A 22574-nucleotide genomic window follows, 5' to 3' on the forward strand; every position below is an offset into this window, starting at 1 on the left:
AAAATTTCCCCTAGCTTGAGCTGTGTTACTAGTGGCGCCTCTAGCCGCGGGTAAAATATTACCCCAGCTTTTACAGTGCTACAGAGGTGTTAACAGGTTTTTCCTAGGAACACGCCGGTCTAGTAAGCGAAGCGTTATATAGTCTTTGCACTGAACGTAGCCCTATATTAGCGTTTCTAGCAACCTTGGAAAGTAGTGACACTAAAATGGAGATAACAATGAAAATAAAAACAGTAAAAAAAATTAAAATAAAAGGTAAATAAAGGAGAAATTGAGAGGTAGAGCTGAAATACAAGTCTTAGACGGTTAAATCATAGTAGTCTTAATTGTTGTGTATGATTTTGTTATTTCGAAGGGGATCATTCTTGTAGCTATAGTAGCGCCATCTAGCCATGGAGTCTACAATGTAGGCACAAATCTAAATGGACACAAAGAGGGAAATTATTACGTTACGTGCGGTTAAGTTTTTATAAAAGCTGCGCTTGTTTAGAACAATGATAAACCAAATTATGTCTTTTACGTTACGTCTGAATTGTTTGACAAAATAGCGTCATTAACAAAGGAGCACATGGTGTGAAGGCCTCGATGCCACATGCACCATATCTTATCTAATGAAGAAAAAAAATGGATTATGGTGAATTGTTGATGTCTCTAATCGCACCGTTCTAATGTATACTTTGTAACGTGTAAGTTATCTTTAAACTTTTTAAGTTGATTGCTAGTTTGCAAAATAATTCCTAATTGCATTACTTTTCATTTAAGCTGTAGCAATAAACTCTGAGAAAATGAGTTCTCAGAAAACAACTCCAAAAGATGCCTTGGTTATGGCTGCTATATTGAAAGATATGGGAGTCATTGAATATGAACAGAGGATTGTAAATCAAATGCTGGAGTTCACTTTTCGATATGTCACTTCAATTTTAGATGATGCTAGATTGTTTTCCTCACACGCTAAAAAGAAGGTTGTAGATATTGATGATGTACGCTTGGCCATTCAGCTTCAAATGGATAGGGCTTTCACCAGTCCTCCACCAAGAGATCTGTTAATCGAAGCAGCTCGCCAAAAAAATAGCATTGCAATGCCCTTAATCAAGGCTAATGTCGGGCCTCGCTTACCTCCAGATCGTTACAGTTTAACATCCAGCAATTACAGAATGAAATCTATGAAGAAATCAAGATCCTCTGCCAGTTCTTCATCAATGAGTCGTATGAATTTAAGTTCAACACAAGGAAATAGCTCCAAATCCAACGCTGCTTTGTCTCTAAACAGCAAAACTGGAAACACTTTATCCGTCGTAAACAAAGGCAGTGCTTTAGTAACAGTTTCTTCAAGACCCCAAATTAAAAACGCTACCAAATCAACTCCAACTCCCATTATTAAGTTGTCATCAGGTCCACCAGCAATAAGAACAAGTATATCCAGTGGTCCAATGGCAACTATGCAATTAAACAAACAAGTTGTTGATGAACTGAATGGCATGGATGCCAATCCCAACAAAAGAAAACTGGATGACTTTGTAGATGATTATGATTAATGTACTGTAACGCAAAATTAATATCAGAGTTAAAACAAATGTAATTTTGTTCACCAATGTGGGAAAAAAATCAAATGATATGGAACCTTCCGCATTCTTTTCAGTTATTCTTTTTATTTAAACACAAAAAAATTAAGTACTTTTTAAAGAAAAACTTAAAATGCAAAACAAAATTGTTAATAAAATTATTTGGCTTGTATATGATATTAATTTTCTAGATGGAATTTTTTTAAATAAACCGCATTTTATTGAAAAACTTTGATTTAAAATTCAGCTTGATATAAACAGTAAATTTAAAACATTTGTTCAATGAGCATTTACATTAGTAGTTATTGAAAGTGTCCTCAAAAACCTTCACAAAGGCTTTCCTACAAAACTTTTATTTACTCTCAATCTGTTTTTTGTTCGCAGTTTTCTTTTTAAAATTGTGTAACAGACTTAAGCTGCTGATCTTAAAGAAAACATGTATATGTAGCTGCGATAAAGAATTGTTAACTTACAAGGAACAATTAGAAATAAAAACATTTCACTAAACAATTAGGACTACTCGCAAACTTCTTTCCCAAACTATTTACATAATGCCTAAAGGCTCGTTCAAATATAAGAATTATTTTATAATTGTAGAAAATAGCTCTTTTTGTTTTATATATTATTTCAGTTGCTGTGGAAGCTTTTGGGTCATGGCATTAAAGGGAATGTTTATGCAAACATCTCTTTCTTTTTTTGTATCATATAGGAAAAGCTACTTTGAACCGGTTTACAATGCAATTTTCGTAAAACATCTACATGTATCTACATAACTTTCTTTTTCCGGTTATACCCAAAACTCAAAAATTTTAAGAATTAAAAGACTGACATTGTTTTGTAATATCGCAAATGAAAACCAAAATATATAGTTTAACTATGATAAATTGCAGTTTCACTACATTAAGTTTTCCAACATAGGAACATTAGATTAGTATAAGTTTTGAAAAAAAACATGATTTTATAATAGAAAAAAAGTGTCACCAAAATTATAGTATTATTGTAATAACTAAGATTTGAGAATAAAAACGATTCCTACAGGTAAAAATGTCGGTACAATGAATACCATTACAAAACTTTAAAAGCCAGTATTCGAAAGTGAATGTAAAATATATCTATTGTAGAAGACTTTCTAAATAAAAAAAAAGGTTTACAATGAGTGCAATATCCAACAGCGTACAAATAGTTTTAGTCCTTGGAAGATCATTGTACCGATTTTTCACCAGAAGTGAATTAAAGAGAGTTTGATTCGTCCCATAAGCATTGTTGCTTTTGGGCCACAGAATACTCAAAAACACGGCACTTGCGGCAAGTTTTTATGCCACAACGGTAACTTATTGTTTTCCCAATTGGGTCTTTGCCCCGACAGTATTTCAGGCCACACGGGTACCAACCAACACAAGTATCTAACTGACACTGGCATGGTTGAAACCAGGAAGAGCTGTTATTGCAACGGACGGGTTTGCTTGGAGAGAACCGTTTCACTGAAGCAATCAGAGATACCACATCGCGGTTCAAGGCTAAGAAACAAGAAAAAGAAAGGATTTGTTCAATGTAATAAGAATGATGTTAATCTTTAGCATAACATTAACTAAAACCTTTAGGGCTAGCCCAAGCACGTAGGTCAACTTCCCTGGCAAAGGTTGCATTAACTGCTTCCTGACAAAATTCAGGTAGGAAAGGTGATAGTATGGAAGACTTGGAAAGTTCGACGCTTAAATCCATCTCTAATAGCTCTTTTGTTTTTTCCTCTTCAGGCTGGCGGACAGCCCCTGGATTTCTCTGTAATTAAAGTTTTTTAAAAAATTAAAGCACATAAAAAAACTTCTTTAGGTTACTTGTCTTAATTTGGACATCGCATCAGCAGAAATAAACTCATTCTTAAAAAAACGAGTTACAAAACATAGAACTTGATACTGGCTCTGACCCCTTTCTTCTTCTCCAAGAACAAGTAGTCTGAAAACTTGCACTTCCTATAAGTAAAGTACATGCACAAATTGATTATAACGAAATATAACAAGACACTCTTTAAGAAGTTTTAACAGACCGATCTGAAGTCTATAAAAAGAGTGACTAAGGTTCCATCTGGTCTTTGAAATTCCAAAGTAACAGTGTCCGTTGATGTATTGGCTATAATACTTTCTTGGAGAATATCTCCTCCTAAGTTCTTTACATTTATAATTAATTGGCCCCTTATGTCGCAAATTATGGTCAGAAGCCATGCAATGAACGCTAGGCCTAAAGTGGTACATCGATAAAACGAAACCATTATTATTTAGCATGCTATAAAACTGGTTTATACGAAACAATTAAAAGCAACATCTTAAAATATACAAAACCGAGCTAAAACTTCAACTGCGAGCTTTAATATTTATACTAATTCGTTTTTTTAACAAGGTAAGTAGCAACGCTTTCATCCACCAGCATCCATTTTGAAAATTAGATTATTAGAATGAAAACTGAGTTTAGTTCAGATTCCCAATAATAGGTGGTACTTTTGAAACGTAAATCGCCAACAAGAGTGTTGTTTAGGCTTTATTTTCGGTGAGAGTCGTTAAATTAGGCATTTCTACTATTTAATTATTTATTGTCACTACGTTCTGAAATGAATAAAATTCGTCTCGAACTGGGTGACTCGCTAGCGCATGATTTCTATCCTATTTTTAAAAAAAATAGGCTTCGAACCTATCAACTAAATCATGTGTGAGCAAATTGTAGTCGACTTCGGCAGGAATCCATACTTCCACTTGGAATACCAGGAAACTATAGAGGTATACACTTGGAATGTCTAAGGTTCCATTGGGACGGTGATACGAAAGCGCGTCGAGAAAAAGGCGGGACTTAACTACGTCAAGTGTAAAACGTAACACGACATTTCAAATTCTTTGGCTCGAGGTTTGACGCGAAAAGAATGCGTCGTCATGGTAACAAATAGGCGATCTTCCCGCGCAAAATAGGCTTATAGAACAATGGATTTAAAAACCTCAATTTACTATCGTACTTTACATTTTAAAGTAATTATAATGTTCTTCGTGAAAGAAGTGTAGTGATACCTAATTTCAGGTATGGTTATAAAAAAGATAATCAGGTAAGCTAATAATATCAAAAGTAAATATAATATCCACGACTAGGCTTAATGACGAGTTTTCGTCGAATTAGGGTAGCGAGGCGCGATAGTTTTTCTCGTGAGTTTTCCCGCTTTAAGACCCGCCCATTTCTACGAGCTTCATCACGGCCTTAAAAATCTTCCTTAGACATTCCAAGTGTATACCTATATAGTTTACTGGAATACTTATTTTGCCGTATCGCGTATGGTAAGATAACTCTCACGGCTTTGGCCCCACCTACGAGAGAAAAATCCCCTTTGCGCGCGCTCCCTTTTCACGTTGTTGTTTGTTAAGTTAACATAGTGACGTCATAAAAACCGTCAGCCACATCGAGACGAAAATCTGCCGCGATAAGCATTCCAAGTAGAGGTATGGATCCCTGCTTTCGGATATAAATGTTGTTAGGTTGAAACTTCCAGCTATTGTAAAAAAATTAATAAAAACCAAAACTAGGGGTGTGCAAAATAGTTGGTTAGACCAAATAATTCGATCGAATACCAAATCGAATATTCGATTTATCGAATCGAATAGCACTTGAGAAAGTTCGCGAATATTCGTTTTTCTTGATCAAATGGTCGTTTTTTATCAATAGGCAAATTACAATGGTGACGTCACAGGGTTTCAGACGACAACACTCCATAACCGCGGGTATTTTTCTAATTTGTTGAGTTTCAAGGCCATCAGAGGAGAACGCTGTGAAATTTTTGAACTAGTGCTTATTTCTGGTACCTCTCTTTAGGCCACAGCGGCAAGGACCATATAAAGAGTAACTCGCACGAACTTGCTCGTCCATTATTCATACCGTGTTTTAAAACTTCTTAGCGAAAGGCAGAAGCTGTTTATTCTAGCGCCTATTGGCTAGATTATTCGCGTGTTCTTTGTTATGGTATTTTCTAGAATAGCAAAGTAAAACTTATAGTGTTTTCCATTTGACTGCTCTCGAGCACTCTTGATCGCTCTGATCAACATTTTATTTTCCATTAGCGTGCTCGGATCTGCTCCGATCAAGTTTCGCGTGTTCCATTTGCCGCTCTCCGGTGCTCCGAGATCGCACAAAACCGATCTGCCGATTTCGACAGATCAACGGATCGAGATCGACATCGGAGAAAATTTTCGCGTGTTCCTTTTAGATTTTTTGGCAAAATGGAAGACCAAGACGCGAAAATTCAAATTACTAGCAGACGAAAAACAACAAAGCGCGGGAATATGTTCAGGCCCGGACTGGCCGGGTCGGCTGGTCGGCGATCGCCGAGGGCCCCAGCCTCAAGGGGGCACCAAATTGATTACAATAAATTTTTCCTAAAGGTCCTTTAGACGCGTTTGACTTTTCAAATTAATGTGAACGTAGAATCTAGTATACTTTAAACGTTATTTGTTGTCCTATAAGTAACCATTTGATTTTTATTCCATACCCCCCACCGCCCGGTAAGGGGGCTCACTTCATTGTCTTGCCGAGGGCCCCCAAAGCAGCCAGTCCGGGCCTGAATATGTTCATGGAATGTTCCATTTGCGGTTTTACTCTAGTGGATTGGGGTGAGATCTATGACGTCAGAGACAGATTCAGAGCGAATCTTGAGCAATCAAATGGAAAACGCTATAAAACGTAAACCAAGTTCAAAACAAAACTAATAACTGGAAGAAAGGTTGAAGTAAGTAACTTTTTGGATTTTTAGGTTTTGAATTTTTGAGTTCACTAAATTATTGGTTTAAAATTATTATAAATTAAACTCAATATTATTTTTTTATTTGTAATAAAAGATCTGCTCCTTAGTGTTTTACATTTATTTGAAAACTCTAGATTTGAATGAAGTGTTTGCAAAGCATGAAAAATATAGCAGATCCTTTGATTTTAATTGTAGTTAGTAGTTACTAAAGTTTAAATTTATGAAATAAAATATACATTATACATTTAGTTTAGTATTTTACTATTGCAAGTGATATGAACAGTGATTTCAATTACTTTTTTATTTTTTTGACAAATATGCAAACTATTTGATTATTTCAAAACCATATATGTCGAACTATTTGGTATTCGAAATACTATTCGGTATTTGATCAGTTAACTGGCTTAAAATTTTGCTCTAAAAATATTCGACCAAATTATTTGACGTTATAAATATTCGATTTGGTATTTGACGTGCCTTGAAAAAAAATATTTGATATTCGATTCGATCCCCAAAAAATGATATTTGCACACCTCTAACCAAAACCTATACAGAAAATCACGAAAATGATCTACGGTTAACTTTTTAACCTATAATTAAATAAGTAAGATGAGTTATCTAATGTAAAGAGAATCCACCTATGGACTGCATTGCAAAGAGTGATGAAAAACGCGAATAAGTAGAATAGTCGATAATGAAAAAGGATAAAAAAGCTAATCCCTAAACAAATTTGAAGAAATTTAAAAACTTACTTACATTATAATCCACCACTCTCCCGCATTTCGGCTTTCCGTTGCTACCCAACGCGTTTTGAAATTTTTATGTTAAGGCTTAGTTTCTCATTTCGGTATAATAGCTCTTTAGCTAGATTTCCCGCACGGGTCAGTCGCAAATCGAGCGCTTTCGTTTGGTACGTTTTTGAAAACGTGTGACGTCACAGCTGTAGTATTCACAGTGGTCGCCATGACAGTTATCGGTTTTTCTCAATAGGCCAGTAACATTGGTGACGTCATGAGTTTCAAATTGAAAGCACTCTTACAACCTGTTTTTGAACAAGTGGTTGGTTTTGAGCATTATTCGTGAGTCCACAAGAACACGGCCAACTTCGATCACGCGTACCGCGCTTTAGCGGCCCCATAAATCGCCTCGCATGATCGCATCTAATGTTAATTTACGTGTATTAATAATCCCGAATTCCCGATAGGGGCGCTACATACGACCAAAACCCTACTACAAGGTATAGTAAGTTAAACTATCTTTTCGCAATGTTTTAAAATAAATATTACCTTATAAAAATTAAATTAAGAAAGAGATACGCGTTTTTTACGCGAAGGTGTCATATTAGAACACAGTTTTGAAGGCCGTAGAGGTGTTTAGAGCGTTTGATGCGTAAATAATGTCTCTCTTAAAGGGGAACGACCAAGCTTTTCCAAATATGGCCTTATTTATTTATTTATTATTTATATCAAAAGATTAATAAGACGTTCAATATACTAACACGTACCTTCTTTTGTCTTGAAAAAATAGCTTTTGGCCCAAAAAGTTGAAACGAAAAAAAAAGCCAGGTTTTTGGGTTTGAATTTTCGCCGCCATCTTAGGGGCTGCCGCCAGCGCTCCTCACCCCGTATGAGCGATTTGCGAACTATCCTAACTTTTAAAATCGCGCAATTTAGGCTTAGGTCGCTTATAACTGGAACAATTTTTTTGCGTCTTCAGCAGCGCGCTTTTACGTAGTTTTACTGTCTCACTGACTTCCCACCAGGTGTCGCGGCGGACGCGCGCTTTTCGATTTCCCGAAATTTCTTTATTTTATTAAAAATTAACCACTCAATATTTTTTGATGCGGTTTTCGCCATAAATTTTAGTTTTTAATGGGCTATAGGGCTATCTAACTGGTTAAAGCTTGACCGTTCCCCTTTAAGCTTTATAAATCTTTAATAATAACTTTATTAATAGTATATATATAGCAAATTCACGAGTTTATAACCGTTCTTAGGTAGTATTTTCTGTAAATCTAATTAGTTTTAAGAGTAAGAATCTTAAAACTAATATATTAGAAAATAAAAGATGCTTAGGTACATCTTTGGAACAAAATAGGTAAAAGATAGAAATATTCATCACAATGCCTTCGTGTTGCGTACCATATTATACATCAAACCATGTAAATAGAAAAGACCTACCTTTTCACGAGATTACTAGTAATTTATAGTTAAAAACATTAGTCGCGATGATTTTGTACCAAAAGATACACAGAATTGATGGTCTGCAGCGTGCATTTCAAGGAGGATGATTTCTGTTCAGTTTTGTACCTTTATTATGGAAAACATTTTCAGTCAGAAAAAATTAGTAAATTACAAACCGGCCCTTACTAAGTATTCTTGGTTTAAAAAGACGAAAGCTTAAAACTTGTTGAAACCTAAAATTATAATTTATTGCGCTTATAATATATTTTAACTAAATATTATTTAATTAAAAATGTTAAAATAATTGAGCGGAGCGAGCGTAGAACCATATCCAACTTCGCGCGCTCACTACGCTCGCACCAGGCGGCCTGCCTAAAGAATTTCAAATCCATGTATAGAGTGTTGTCGTCTGATATGATTTTGAAAACTTGTAACGTCACAGCTGTAGTGTTAATAGTGGCCGCCATGACAGTTACCGTTTTTATCAATAGGCAAATTACAATGGTGACGTCGCAGGGTTTCAGACGACAACACTCTATTGTCGCGAATCAAAAGTTTGGTTTTTATTGTCTTCGTCGGCCGTCGGGAGCGCCACCTCCGGACCTTAAAGGGGAACGGCTAAGCTTTTCCAAATATGGCCTTATTTCCGTATCAAAAGATTAACAAGACGTTCAATATACTAACACGTACCTTTTTTTGTCTTGAAAATATAGCTTTTGGCAAAAAAGTTGAAACGAAAAATAACTTTCGCCGCGTTTTCCATTGGGACTGCTCCGAGCGTGATCCGGATTTGCCTTCTACGTCATCACTCTACCACGAAGAACTCCGCTAGGTGCTCGGAGGACTAGACTTCCAGCCCTCCCAATGGAATACGAATTTTTCTCGGAGTCACTTTGCTTAAAAATTGCTCTTTTTTGGTTGCCCCGTCCCTCGAGTTGGGGCAGCTCGGATCAATCCGCGAGGGAGCAACAGTGCCAATGGAAGACGTGCCTCCTTTTTGTAGTTGCCCTTTTTGTCCCAATGGAACACGTTTTATATTTAGGAGCGCTCAGAGGACTCCAATGGAAAACGCCATTAGCATTTTAGTACTAAGTACCTTTCCGCAGGCCGCAGTCTTTAGACACCATCTGTTGGTGACTTTTAGTATCATTTTTAAGCAGGAGACAATGGCTCTCGCGACGATAGCACGAGCTTTCTTACCGATAGATAGCGCCTTTTAGGGATAGCCTGCAGAAATTACGCGTTTCTGCTAGCTGTCACCTCCGTATTCACTCCCTTTGAAATATTTTATCTAGACCTTTATATACGTTTCCCTTATCTATGGCTTCAACTTAGAGATTTCATGCCTCTAGCGGGAATTTTTCGTCACGCTCGCTAACATATGATTCGAAACGATTGTTACGGCCGTTAAAGCACGGTCGAAGTTGGCCGTGACTCTACCAACAGGCGGCGCTTAAATCATCAATACTGAAAATTTTTGGGGAATTTTCGTCGATTCTCTTCGTAGGTGCCATTTTGAGTTTTATTGTGCGCGTATCGTATGTGCATCTGTATATTCGATAGAAAAGACTAACAAACTTAAAAATTTAATGGTGATGCTTTAGGCTAGTCTAAATTATTTGCCTGTCAAAATTATTATTGAAGTGTGTGTTCTTAGTACCATTGATTTTCTACAAAAGTTTGTTTTACATTATTTTTATATTGTTTTAAGCCTAACTTGGCATTCTTACTAAACATATCTTCGTGTTCAGAGCGAAAATTTCCCTTAAGGGCTCAACATCAATTACTTTGCATTGTGTTAGTGTAGCAAAAAACTTTTCAGTTCAAATGGCTTCCGAATTACCCGCGGATGCCCCCGCGCCACGACTGTGCCATTTAGTTAAATGGCCTGACTTTGATGGATATGGCTTTAATTTGCACGCTGAAAAGGCTAAAACTGGTCAATTTATTGGTAAAGTTGATGAGGGAAGCCCAGCAGAACAGGCAGGTTTGAGAGAAGGTGACAGAATAATCGAAGTAAATGGTGTGAATATTGCCAATGAAAATCACCGACAAGTTGTGGAAAGAATCAAGGCTATGGTGAGAAGAAACTTTATAAATTAAGCAGTTTGAAAGCAGTTTCTTACAATATTTTACATTTTTTCCCAAAGGTAAATGAAACCAAGCTTTTAGTTTTAGATGAAGCAGCGGATAAGTGGTATAAGGAACGTAAACTAGTGGTGAAAGGCACCCAGTCCAATGTTATATACAAGAAAACCCCAAGTTCTCAGTCTGCCAAGATTGCAGAAATTGCCACTCATAATGGGTTAAATGGAACGAAGGAGAGTAAAAATGGTTTGACCACCGAAATTGAATCCAAGGTGGAAGCTCAAGAATCCAAAAAACAATCTCAGGTTGAAGAAAGTGCCAATGGCATCAAAAAGATAGATACGGAGTCACAAAATCTATCATCAGTGGTATGTTTCAATCAATAAATATAGTGAGAAAATTTGCTATAGTGTTTTATCTATAAAATTTAGAATGGAAAATCTTCCCCACGAATTAAGAGAGAAGAAATTGAGGAACCAAAGGAAAGTGTTAAATCAGAAGCTCAAAATGGAACCTCTTCTAATGGTAAATATATCTTTAATCTTAAAGAAAGAATTACTACAAAAGTTGAGGATACATTATCCAGGCCTTAGTACTAGATTTTTATGGGTAATGCAATTTAGGTTCGGGAGCCAATGTCAACCATAATAACAACGGTGTTAAGAAGTCCACCACCGAACAACCCATTCAACAAAATAGTACTACTAACTCTAGTGTTGGGAAAGAAGATAATAAAGAGGATCTCAATCTGAATATGAGCGCTGCCCAAATGAGAGAAATGCTGGCTAATCGGAAAAAGAGGGACCCCCGTAAACAAACTTTAGACATGAAAGAAAAATATCAGATAGTTCAACAAATGTAAAAGATATTGCAATACGTATCAATTCCCCCTCTCCCTGTTCTTTAAAATTGAGGATTTTTTTAATTTTTGAGTAAGGACAAAAAATACCCCTGTAAGTTTTTATCAATTTTATAGAAAATATCTGTTTGCTCCTTCAAACCACAGTCAACTGTGATCTCTCGCTATAGCGGCCAACCCATTCGCTGAAGTTTCTATGTTAACCTACGAGCAAAAGATATGTATTATTTAAGCGCCCCTAGTGGAATATTATTTTCATAATAGTTTTTGCATTGAAGCCAATGTTAAAAAACTGAGTGCAGCGTCACGCCACGCTTGTTATAGCCTGGCTCACGGAATTTTGGCGAATGGGTTGGCCGCTATAGCGTGAGATCACAGTTGACAGTGTTCAAACCATCTGTGCTAGAACTCATGTTTAAGAAACATAGAAAATATTTTCACATTTTGAGTCTATGGTATATACATTTTCAATTGATTCTTTTAGAGGACTCTTTATGTAAATAAAAGTTATTTAATTTTTAATAATAACTTTTAAAAAAAAAGTATTAGCCTAAAAGAGCCCATTTACAGTTTCATATGAATTACTTCTCTGATAAATTCTGGGTAACGGTAAAATGTAATCAGTTCAACAATGTTATCTCTATTAATCAGAGTTACATAATTAAGCCAGGGTACAGTTTTAACTTGGAACTATTCTAGAAACTTATAAAGTATTCAAACATTCCAGTAATAACTAATAAGGCCATATTTTCAATCCCTTTAATTAATCAACCCTACCGGGAAACGTACTGTCAATAAAACGGTTTAGATAACCTAACCCAAAATAACCAATGTAAAAAATGATATTTGAACAGATGTTTATATATTTTCTTACTCTATTTCTTTGAGAGTTGAATAAACTTTTGTATGTTTTTTTATTTTATTCAACTCCGATGCGTAATGGTGCCATGCTTTGATAAATTTAAGGAATGTCTCTATTTTTCGTATCTATTTCCCCACTTTCACTATTGGAGGTAAACTGACAAATGTTTCAGTGGTTATTGAATAAGTTAGATCTACAGCGTTAACTATGACTTGTGTAGGGTTTTGACCTATATATATACTTCGGTAATATCAAGGCCTTTTTGACTTCTACTATACATTATGTATGCGTATAAAATATAAGCCAGAGTTTCAGGAGTGCCAGTTGATTTTGCCAATGATTTGGTTGTACCCATACATTATGTATTTGAGCAAAATTGTGTATTTTCTTAATAAGTTTGTTGTAAGCAAAAGGAAGTGAGCCAATAGAAAAAAGGCCATATTTAAGAGCCAAAGTATTTTTTAATATAGGGAACTAATCGCCATACATTTATTCTAAAAAAAAGGTTAATGGGGAAACAAATTTTTATCAAATACTAAATATATCTATTAAATTTACTTTTATAAAAAAAATTGAAGTGCCTTAAATATAATCCGCCCTTTTTACGCTATGGTGCAGTTTAAAAATTTACTTTTTAACATATTTGTAAACTTTGATAATATTACTTTAACATATGTATATTACCCTTTGTTTTTGAGATGTTTTATTTAGGCAGAGTTGCCAATTTGAAACCTCCCAAATATGTTTTATGTATGTAATGTACAATCGTTGACATTGTTAATAAACTGAAAATGAATTTTCACGCTTGATTGTTCTTTGGGGAAGCTAATTCACTTAAAGAGTGGGTTTATGTTTACAAGGTGCACCCGGTGTTAATGGGGTTTTACCCTAAACGACCTACAAACTGGTTGCTGGAATTTCTTAGGTGCTCTACCCTGTCTTTTAAAAAGCTAAGGTTTATTGAATATTTTTTTTCCTTTAAGGAAGTACGACTCACATTATGCTGGGTCAGGGAATTTTTATTTAGGGAAATAATTCAGTTGCAAAATGCGAATGAATGAGCGTAATATTTTGCTTAAGATACGTGCGAGGAGATTCTATTACCAAAAGTTTGCAATTGTTTTCCTTATTGGTAATGAGCCAGAAAAATTTGCACTTTCCCCCAGAAAGAAGTATAGGGATCTAGCAACCTTTGAATTATTGCCAATAAAAATCTTAATATGCAAAATATGGATAGACCTATTATACCTTTGACTTTTCAAACGAAATAACATTTCAAAAAAGTATAAATAATCACAGGTTATTTTATATTTCTATGCATTTCCTTACACAGAATAACAACGCTATTTATAGAATGAAAAACAACATTTATGAGCCAAAGTTTTTGATTTCTTTTAAAATAATAAACTATAAACTGTATTCCAATTAACAATTATGATATTTTTCTTCAATAACTTTTTATTCTTTCATTATGGAGAAAATTACTCTTATAACCTATTTTTTTTAACATTTTATTTTTCTCTGAATTTTTTTTCACTAGTTGTATAAAATCATTGGTGTCAATTTCACCATGCCTGGGTTCATATAATTTAGGTGTTTAAATAGTTTCTGTTATAGCACCAAGAAGGATTAATAAAATTAGTTAGAAAAGGGATGAAAACTTCATTCATCATTGCAAAAAAGTACAATAAAATAAATACCAATTTCCTCTCTCCGTTTTATCCACATCACTGTTTAGATAATATATCTAATACACTATCATCACTTGATAAATAAATTAACAACTCTATTGTGACAAAGGGATTTTTTTGGTGCTGAGAAGCTTTGAATGAAGAGACCACCCACTTTTTACTACAATATCCTTCCTGATATGTTTAAAAAAAATCTTCACAATAAAACGGCCGTTATCTATTAACAATTTTCATCCTAAAATTTGGCCATCATATATGTATATATCAAAAGAAAATGGAAGAGTATTTATCTGAGATTCATTTCAAATAGCACACAACTTTCACATAAAACATAAAAGATATAATTTATAAATTATGGTATAAATAATGACAGATATATCTAACCCAATTTGGCTAGTCTAATATTTGTTTAATTATTTGAAATAAAATTTGGTTCATCATTGCATAGGATTGCGTAAAAATTCAATCAACAGTAAATGATTTAGTATTACTTTTTGGTGAACTTTATATCTAGGACAAAATATTTTTAATACCACTTTCAGACACATATGGGAGTGTCTTAGTAATCTACCACTATAAAAAAATTTGCCTAAAATATCAGAGTACCTTGACTAGCTGGCTTGAGTATAATAAATAACTATATATCAAGGAAAAATATCTTTAAATAAAGTACAGATGTTACAAATAAAATCTTTCTCTATAAAATAGATACAAATTAAAAAGGATAAAATAAATATTCTCTTTCTAGCACCATAAAATAATGTTGTAGGCCTAAAATCTCTCTTGAGATTCAGGGAAGACCATAGTAATACATAATAAAAATGGCTTAGCCCAAAGAAACGTTTATTTTGTAAATTTGAACTGAAAGATAATTCTTGACTATTGCTACGACCCTAATCTTAAGATTCATTTCCAATACTTCCATCGAGAGTATTTTTAAATATGATAGGTTTTGTAGTGCACTGGTCCACAGTTTGTGTAATTGAAGCACTCTGCTCTTAGTAAAATTATTTCTCTAAAACTGTGGTTTTACCTCACCAGTACAAGTATAGTATTACACGTATTTGCTACAAAAATTTGATAGCCTAAATGAGATTTTTTTACTCACTGTTACGAAGCTCTCGGTGAACTGTCAGGAGGCAACAAGGTATTACAAGAATTTGGTTGAGATTGCACTGGGAACTGAAACACTTTTCCATCTTCCGGAATGTTATTATCATTGTCTGGTAATGGAGGAGGGGCCGGAATAGGTGTGGGCAAAGGGCTGTGTCCTTTTTTCAGTATCCCTTTGAGTTGCTGTTGACCAGGTTCACTGACAGATGGAATTGTGATGGAATTTGGCATTTTCTTCTCCGGACTGCAGTTTCCACTGGCTCCCAATGAACTACAACTGCTTCCTGGTATTATTATATCATCGGTGGTTAAGACGGATGAACAAGACTTATGACTAGAGACGGATTTAGAGTTTCGTTCACTTTCAAAGAGTTTAATAACTGCCGGAGCAATATTTTCCAGCTGTTATAAACAGTAGGAGAAAAAAAGCTTTAACAAAGCGAGCGTATCAAATTAATCACAAATAAGTTCAATTTACCTGTTTTAATATGGTTTCACTTTCTTTCTTAGCAGCTACTAAGATTTTAGTTAGATAGCCAACAATATTAACATTCCATAGAAAATTCTCAGTGGCCTTAAAATGTTTATAAAATTCATATTTAGGCAATGAAGTTAAACCCATAGAATACACTTCTATTATACCTTTTCAGCCTTTTTGCCCTTCAATCCAGCAGAATGGCACGTGGCCCGAAAATCTTGCCATATAACAGACGCTTGAGAGCTACAAGCTTTAAGCTTAAATAAAAAATGTGAATGAATACACTACTCAAATACATGAGGCAGATTACAGTATGATGCTATATACCTTTTGTACTACATTATCAGCATTGTCTTTCACAAATTTACACTCCATGACCACTTTCTCAAAACTTAACGTGACTTTCTTTAAATGAAGGGTAACATCCCCGCTCAGAACGGGTAATGGAACACTATTATTAATACTTATTTCACAGGATGTCACACCTGTCGAATTTGCAGCTCTAACCTAAAGAGAGTCAAAATTATTCTGTATAACTTTGTACGTAAAATTATTGGGTTTTGTACCACAAAAACTCTTAAACACTGAATAATATTTGAACTTATGGAAAGCCCACAATCTTCGCATAATTCCACCATGGAATTTTCCATATCATGACGAAGTTGTTGAGCATCTGCTAAGCCAGCCAACAAAGGACCCTAAATATGTGTATTATATTAAGATATAAATTCCAAAATCTTACAAACTTATTATTACCCGAAATATATTATCGACTTCTTTGAGACCAACAACTTGCATGTCAACAGGAGGCCTATTTGGTCTTTTTCTTTTGCATTTTTGGTCACTTGTTTTGCTCGTTAGCGACACATGTACAAACAATGTTGCATTTTGCAAAGGTTCCCCCGTATTTGACATTAAAGATATATGATGGTAACCTTGAAAATTAATTTAAAAGCAATTAGGAGAAGGGTTTAAGCCAGGGCTGTGCGAGTACTTGGACTCGAGACTCGAAAATCGTTTTGCTAGGACTCCATAGGGTATCCAGGTCTTTTACCAAGGCTTAAAATTACTCGAGGCGGACTTTAATTTATAAATAAATTTAAAAATACCCAGAGTCCATTATTTCCCGGTTATTCTTTTTTTGCTTTGTTTCCAAATATTCCGTAAATAATTTTTATTTAGTAGTCTGATAAATCCCTGTTAAAAGTGGTGATAAAATTTAGTTTTTGAGAATTTTTGTAATTTTTTAATACCAATAGGTAATTTTAAATTAGTCATATAAATTTAATAATTAGTTAAGTACATAATGAATAATTGGTTAAAATATTTTTTTTTGATTTTAAATGGTTAGGATAAAATTTAGGGCTCAAATAAAACTAGGTTAGAAAATTAGGACTCGAATTGGCCTTGAAAGAGTTAAAATCCATTTATTATGACTCGAAGACTCGTATGAGTATTGCAAAATCGGACTCAAAGACTCTGGACTCAACTCTAAACCTAAAAACAGGACTCGCACACCCCTAGTTTAAGCAAAAAAAGGGGTGATGATTAAGAAAAATTATTTACCAGTTTGTATACACTGTAATGGAATTGTATTTTGACCAATAAATTCATCACCAATATACTCATCATCTAAAATAACAAGCCTCAACATCGCAAGCTCTGGCATTGCAATGTCGAAATGGAAACTTTCATTGAAAATAGGACAGTGCCCTTTAAAGATTAGGTTATTCATTAACTAAAATTAAAAATTTGGGGGTTTTAAATACAAATTATTACCATCACTGGAAACAGGTTTGGTTTTCCCTTCACCCCAGTCAGAGACTATTCCAAATATTTGTACAACTACATAGGGGTCAATGGTAGACGCTTTCTTGGAAGCCCCTTTGGGTCGAGGTAGCTGCTGTCCACTGATTACCTAAGGAAACAAAATAAAAATTGACTTTGATAAAAAAAAACCTTTGTTTCTAAATAAAAAGTTGCAACCTTTATGTGGAGAGTTAAAGGGTCAGTGTATAGGAAACCTTCTCTTCCAGGTGGGTGAGATAAAACCATGGGGTCTCTGAGACCTTCAGGTTTCAGGACATATCCGCAATTACCATTCTGACCAAACCAACCCAAATATAAGTCCATCATTTGACCCGAGGTTTGGAAGTTCATGGATACTATTAAATGAAAGGTTTAGTTAAATTCTAAGCGACATATAAAATTTAGTTTGATAGTGCTCTTACCAATTTGGCAACCACATCTCCAAAAATCAATTGGGTTAAAATTGGAAGAATCCACTCGAGTACTGTTAGGGTATATGTAGCTTAGGAAGTGTTTATTGTGAGCACTGAAATCTTCAGCTTCTGCGCGACATAGTTTAGCAGCTTGGGCTTCATTCGATGAGCAAATATCTCGATAGGAATCTGAAATGTACAGAAAACAAAACTAAATTATAAGCACTAACCACAGCCGAAAGTAGAAACACTTACGACTATTGTCACAAACAGGAAAATCAATGAAACGAACTCTTGGAAAGCTTATTAAATCCGACAAAGTTCTGTGTAACGAAATCTTTCTCAAAACATCCTAAAAATAAACATTATCAAAACTCTAATTAAACTGCACCATGTAAATATAACTAGAACCTTGGAATTAACGCAGTCTGCCGCATCATCTTCATCCGTAACATCACCAATCTCACGAAAATAATTGGGCAATTTTTTGCCCTAGTGAAATTGTATATCAATTACATTTACATAAAAAAATATTGGCAGAGATCATAAACTTACAGTGAAGACTATTTTTCCAATCAAACTTCTCGGAGTTAATTGAGAAATATCTTTAATACAGTCATCAATAACGTAGAGAACGTCTCCCAACTCTTCTTTAAGCATTAAAACAATTTGATCTTGTTGTTGAATACTGCAATGATTTTCCAAATGAAAAAATAGAGGAAATCTACAAAGAAAAATTGATCATCAATTAGACTTAGAAATATGTATTTTAAGAGTTATACGAAAGAAAATAAAAAATATCAACTGCGAGACAAGCTTACTGAGATGCGACAAATGCTTCTCTTCGAATTGTTTGAAGAATATTGAGCAAAGAAACCTTAGAGGTAAGAGTGTTGCCGTGATAGACTACAGGGCCATTCGAGCCATCCCAGCAATCAACTATAATTTAGAACCCCAAAACCATCACCAATAGAAAAACAAAACCTAAAAAGTTACATGCAAAAGTTGACAGAACAAGAAAAAAGTAGGGATGTGCGAGTCCTGTTTTTTAGGTTTCGAGTCTAGTCCAGAGTCTTGGAAAATTAAACTTGCGAGTCTTCGAGTCAGATTTTGCAATACTCATTAGTCTTAGAGTCATAAGAAATGGATTTTAACTCTTTCAGGAAAATTAGAGTCCTAATTTTCTAATGGAGTCTTAGTCTAGCTATAAATTTTTTCCTAACCATTTAAAATTACGAAACTAATTATTAATTATGTACTAATTATTAAATTTCTATGACTAATTTAGAATTTCCAATTGGTATTAAAATATTACCAAAATTCTCACCAATTTTATCAGGGATTTTTCGCCGACTACTAAATAAAAATTATTTGCTGCAAAAAACAAAATTGACTGGAAATAATGGACTCTGCGTGTATTTTTAATTTAATTGATAAACTCGAGTCCACTTAAGAGTAATTTTTAAACCTTGGCAAAGGACCCGGGTACTCGCGAATTTTGAGTACTGGCACAGCCCTGGAAAAAAGTAATCACCTTTGATGTACCTCCCTCCAAGCCTAAGAACTCGTACATAACCTTCTACACCCGATGGTCCTTTAAGTTGATCGGCCAAAAGATAGCTAAAAATTTTTGTTAATTTTTTTCCTTGGATAGTGAACTAACAATAATGTAAATCATAACATTTATAAATTACGTATTATGAGAAGCAGAAATGAAGTAATGAGGAAGCGGTTGATTCATATCCTGGCAAACTCTTTTATGAGAGGACAACATTATGTCTTCTGACAATAAGAATTGAGTAAAACCTGGAAATACTTATATTAGTGATAATTAAAAAAAACTGCTATAAGAAAACCAATGGACGATAATACCATCAATTAATAAACGGTTATTTTTTCGAGCTTCTTCAGACGGTTCAAATTTGTTAATTATTTCTTGGCACTGGTCTAAGGTCACACCCACCATCTATTTTGAACAATGTTTCAATTGGTAATAGTTTCAGGAAAATACAAGGAGTTAAGCATTCAGGTGAAATAAAATACAGCGGCCTTATTGCTTTTCATTTTTTTTCACTTGCACCTTGTAGACCTTGTCACGAAGATAGCGTGGGTATTTTTTATTTTTTTTTGGCAGTAAATGGAGATTTAATTTTTTAATGTAATTTAAAAGTTGTGCAAATTTTTGGGAATTTTGTTGTAATGCTTTTTGTTGTGTATGTTTCGCCGACACCACTGTTTTGGTAGCCCACACGTGTTTTTGAGCCCCATTTATAGTTGATGTATTTTTCGATTTTTTTAGAGGGCGCCACAAAAGCTTCTATTGGCTTAGACGTACTATGTACCCTCTTTATGAATAAATAAATGCTTTTGAAATATTTAAGTACAGTCTAACTCTAAAATTCCTATAATTTTTTATCCATCGAGTACCTTACTTTGCCTTGTTCTTGCTATTTCAATAAATTGCAGGTACTACTAATAAAGGTTTTCTCTACAATTGCACTAGTTACGATGTTCGTTGATACGATTTTTTAAAAAGAGTGTGGTGTCGGAGAATACACGACAAAAAGGATTTCAACAAAAAAACTATAAACTTCCAAAAATTGTCAAAACGTTTAAATTAATCTAAAAAATGAAATCTTCATTTGCGGCCAAAAGAAATACCCTCGTAATCCCTGTGTCAAACTCTATCGTATCCGCCGAAAAACATAAGGGAAAAATAAGGCCACAGTACTTTAATTTTGCCAAGCATTCTTACGCCTTGTTCCCCTTCCAGGAAAAACTGTAAGTCTTCAGAGTTTATGTAATCCTTGCCAGAATACCTGAAATTATAGTATTAATATGATGTGTGAAAATATTTTAACATACAAGTTTTACCTCAATAAAAGAAAGTATATTTCTGGCCTTGTTGAAGTTTCTTTGAAAATATTCACAAAATCGGTACTGTCAATTTTTCCTCTCTCATCAGCTGTTTTATCAAACTCACATTCCTGAGATTTTAGCAATAAATGAAGTTACTTAATGTAATATTACTTGTAAATATTTATATTCCTACCATAATTCTTTGCTTAAACCTAACAGCGTTAACTTGACTGTTGAGCCTTTTAAGTAAAATTATTGTTTCTTTAATATTCAGTTCCCCCTTTTGTTCCGTATCAGCTCTTTCAAACACTTCTCTCAGCCATCTTTCTCTTATTTGTTGGCTCTCTCCTAAACTGTCAGCTGAATGCAAAAACATAATTAGCAATTGGATAGAAACATTTAAAGGTGGGATTTTACTTTTTGATGCAGCTATTAACATTGAAAGACCCTGATACAAAGTAACAATTTTTAATACTTCCTTTTTCTAAACTGATAAAAATAATTTATTTTGAAAACTTACCGTAACCCAAATATTTGCTTCCTCTGAAGTTGAAGCTATAAGATCCAAGGAGCTATAACTTTCTCCATGAATTATAGAAAATGCACAGTCATCTGAAAAATTCCCAACTGTTTCTTTGCTTCTTAAAGCTTCTGTACACTTTCCAGTACGAATTTCATGAATCATATTGATTGGTACTGCAAGAAGATCGAAATAAATCTACATAAGAACTTCATCTTTACTATCTTCAACATACTTCTAGCTTTTTCTGCCTTTTTTGATGAAGGCATCCATCTTATCGCTGACAGATCATCTTCCATGGTAAAGTACCTATGATATTGTCGCGAGCTATCTTTTATCTTCACCAAACTAGTACCATTTATCATGTAACGTAAGCAATCAACAGCTTGAAAAAACAAAAATTGCAAATGAATTCATAGAATATGTATAATGAATAATAAATCAATAATACCATTAATAATTCGTTTCTCAGTGGAAAGGCTAGAAGTACTATGAAATGATACAGATTTGACAACTGGTGAGCTTTGTTGTTGAATATTTATTTCTAACGTGTTTGGTTTTTTGCTACTAACTGGTATTGGGCTGGCTACAACAACATCTGCTACCTTAGGTGTTGATGATGGGCTAATATCCTTGGTATTTGGGTTATGTTGTTTATTCTTATCTATTGAACTGTCCTGATTTGTATCCATATTTGAATGTAGCACAACTATCTAAACCTTTAATTTTCCCAACAATGGCCAAGGTTAGCCTAGGGAAGTGTTGGTCACTTTCTAAGACGTCTTAACAGAGAGAAAAGGGAAGACATAATTAAATTTCCTTTCTGTACCATTTAGTATTTTAAAAGTTGATACTTAAGTTAAACTAATTTGTATATAAACACGAAGTAGCAAGAAATGTAAAATGATTAATTCCACAAAAAAAGTGAGAAAACAAGCGTCTCGGGATTTTTGAGGTCAGATGATTAGAACAGGCTGGTTAAAGGGTTAAAGTATGACGCAACCATTGTATTGGGAATATAGTACTTCTAGAGCCACAATTTTTAACTGCTGTGGCTTTGGTTTTGAGGAACACTTTCTTGAAATCATGTACGAATCGAAATAGTTATCATTAGTCGGTGGCCTCACCTATATTTCAAAGAAAATATAATTTTTTTAAATGTCGTCTGCTTATAATCGTTTCTCGTTAGTGGTAATTAGCGCCACTGGCCTAAATTATTATCACCGCTAACTTCCCGTAGATGACGCCACCGACTACCCCACACAAGGAGAATGCAAACCGTCGGGAGTCGAGCATTTTCTTGAGTACAGTTTTCATTGGTTAGACGCTTTAGCGCCTGCTGCCGTCGGAAATTCGGAAATTTTCTTCC

General features: G+C 34.4%; 4 protein-coding genes across 6 annotated transcripts; 2 read left to right on the plus strand and 2 right to left on the minus strand.

Moving 5' to 3' along the window:
- Positions 1 to 449: 449 nt before the first annotated feature.
- Positions 450 to 1791, plus strand: LOC149932215 (transcription initiation factor TFIID subunit 9-like). The gene is made up of 2 exons (XM_090155652.1): positions 450 to 686; positions 763 to 1791. The coding sequence occupies exon 2, from the start codon at positions 786 to 788 to the stop codon at positions 1533 to 1535; it is 750 nt and encodes a 249-aa protein (XP_090011778.1). The 5' UTR covers positions 450 to 686; positions 763 to 785; the 3' UTR covers positions 1536 to 1791.
- Positions 1646 to 4006, minus strand: oaf (BRICHOS-like domain-containing protein out at first). Its single transcript, XM_090155651.1, has 4 exons — positions 3607 to 4006; positions 3398 to 3532; positions 3158 to 3341; positions 1646 to 3079 (listed from the first exon to the last, which is right to left on the minus strand). Exons 1-4 carry the CDS (start codon positions 3826 to 3828, stop codon positions 2793 to 2795), a joined length of 828 nt encoding a protein of 275 aa, XP_090011777.1. The 5' UTR covers positions 3829 to 4006; the 3' UTR covers positions 1646 to 2792.
- A 6016-nt stretch (positions 4007 to 10022) lies between these two features.
- On the plus strand, positions 10023 to 13127 carry LOC149932217 (uncharacterized). Its single transcript, XM_090156997.1, has 4 exons — positions 10023 to 10592; positions 10664 to 10969; positions 11033 to 11126; positions 11225 to 13127. Exons 1-4 carry the CDS (start codon positions 10341 to 10343, stop codon positions 11461 to 11463), a joined length of 891 nt encoding a protein of 296 aa, XP_090013123.1. The 5' UTR covers positions 10023 to 10340; the 3' UTR covers positions 11464 to 13127.
- A 479-nt stretch (positions 13128 to 13606) lies between these two features.
- Positions 13607 to 22287, minus strand: LOC149932218 (inactive phospholipase C-like protein 2). 3 transcript variants are annotated; one of them, XM_090156996.1, is made up of 24 exons: positions 21657 to 22285; positions 21441 to 21590; positions 21206 to 21381; positions 21103 to 21133; positions 20879 to 21045; positions 20701 to 20813; positions 20582 to 20645; positions 19699 to 19792; positions 19521 to 19632; positions 19361 to 19446; positions 18648 to 18765; positions 18382 to 18550; positions 18238 to 18318; positions 18082 to 18178; positions 17836 to 18015; positions 17591 to 17769; positions 17384 to 17522; positions 17171 to 17317; positions 16361 to 16539; positions 16171 to 16302; positions 15932 to 16111; positions 15769 to 15861; positions 15605 to 15700; positions 13607 to 15528 (listed from the first exon to the last, which is right to left on the minus strand). In XM_090156996.1, exons 1-24 carry the CDS (start codon positions 21895 to 21897, stop codon positions 15124 to 15126), a joined length of 3429 nt encoding a protein of 1142 aa, XP_090013122.1. In that variant the 5' UTR covers positions 21898 to 22285; the 3' UTR covers positions 13607 to 15123. The 3 variants fall into 3 exon arrangements, with proteins under 3 accessions (XP_090013122.1, XP_090013121.1, XP_090013120.1); XM_090156995.1 differs by having other exon boundaries at positions 18238 to 18288; positions 20879 to 21133; positions 21657 to 22287; XM_090156994.1 differs by having other exon boundaries at positions 20879 to 21133; positions 21657 to 22287.
- Between the last annotated feature and the right edge of the window lie 287 nt (positions 22288 to 22574).

This window comes from Leiobunum rupestre, chromosome 8 (genome assembly GCF_980474605.1).
Source record: "Leiobunum rupestre chromosome 8, qqLeiRupe1.1.hap1, whole genome shotgun sequence".
Lineage (NCBI taxonomy): Eukaryota > Metazoa > Arthropoda > Arachnida > Opiliones > Sclerosomatidae > Leiobunum > Leiobunum rupestre.

What these genes read in the sequence shown, in the direction of transcription:
- LOC149932215 (XM_090155652.1), top strand. Translation starts at nt 786, where the DNA reads ATGAGTTCTCAGAAAACAACTCCAAAAGATGCCTTGGTTATGGCTGCT.
- oaf (XM_090155651.1), bottom strand. Translation starts at nt 3,828, where the DNA reads ATGGTTTCGTTTTATCGATGTACCACTTTAGGCCTAGCGTTCATTGCA. An exon ending in TTTTTATAGACTTCAGATCG is followed by an intron (nt 3,533 to 3,606) that starts GTCTGTTAAAAC and finishes CTTTACTTATAG; the next exon opens with GAAGTGCAAGTTTTCAGACT. An exon ending in TGCTTGGGCTAGCCCTAAAG is followed by an intron (nt 3,080 to 3,157) that starts GTTTTAGTTAAT and finishes CTTGTTTCTTAG; the next exon opens with CCTTGAACCGCGATGTGGTA.
- LOC149932217 (XM_090156997.1), top strand. Translation starts at nt 10,341, where the DNA reads ATGGCTTCCGAATTACCCGCGGATGCCCCCGCGCCACGACTGTGCCAT. An exon ending in TGGAAAGAATCAAGGCTATG is followed by an intron (nt 10,593 to 10,663) that starts GTGAGAAGAAAC and finishes TTTTTCCCAAAG; the next exon opens with GTAAATGAAACCAAGCTTTT. An exon ending in CACAAAATCTATCATCAGTG is followed by an intron (nt 10,970 to 11,032) that starts GTATGTTTCAAT and finishes TATAAAATTTAG; the next exon opens with AATGGAAAATCTTCCCCACG.
- LOC149932218 (XM_090156994.1), bottom strand. Translation starts at nt 21,897, where the DNA reads ATGGATACAAATCAGGACAGTTCAATAGATAAGAATAAACAACATAAC. An exon ending in CTTTAACTCTCCACATAAAG is followed by an intron (nt 17,523 to 17,590) that starts GTTGCAACTTTT and finishes TTGTTTCCTTAG; the next exon opens with GTAATCAGTGGACAGCAGCT. An exon ending in CAAACCTGTTTCCAGTGATG is followed by an intron (nt 17,318 to 17,383) that starts GTAATAATTTGT and finishes TAATCTTTAAAG; the next exon opens with GGCACTGTCCTATTTTCAAT.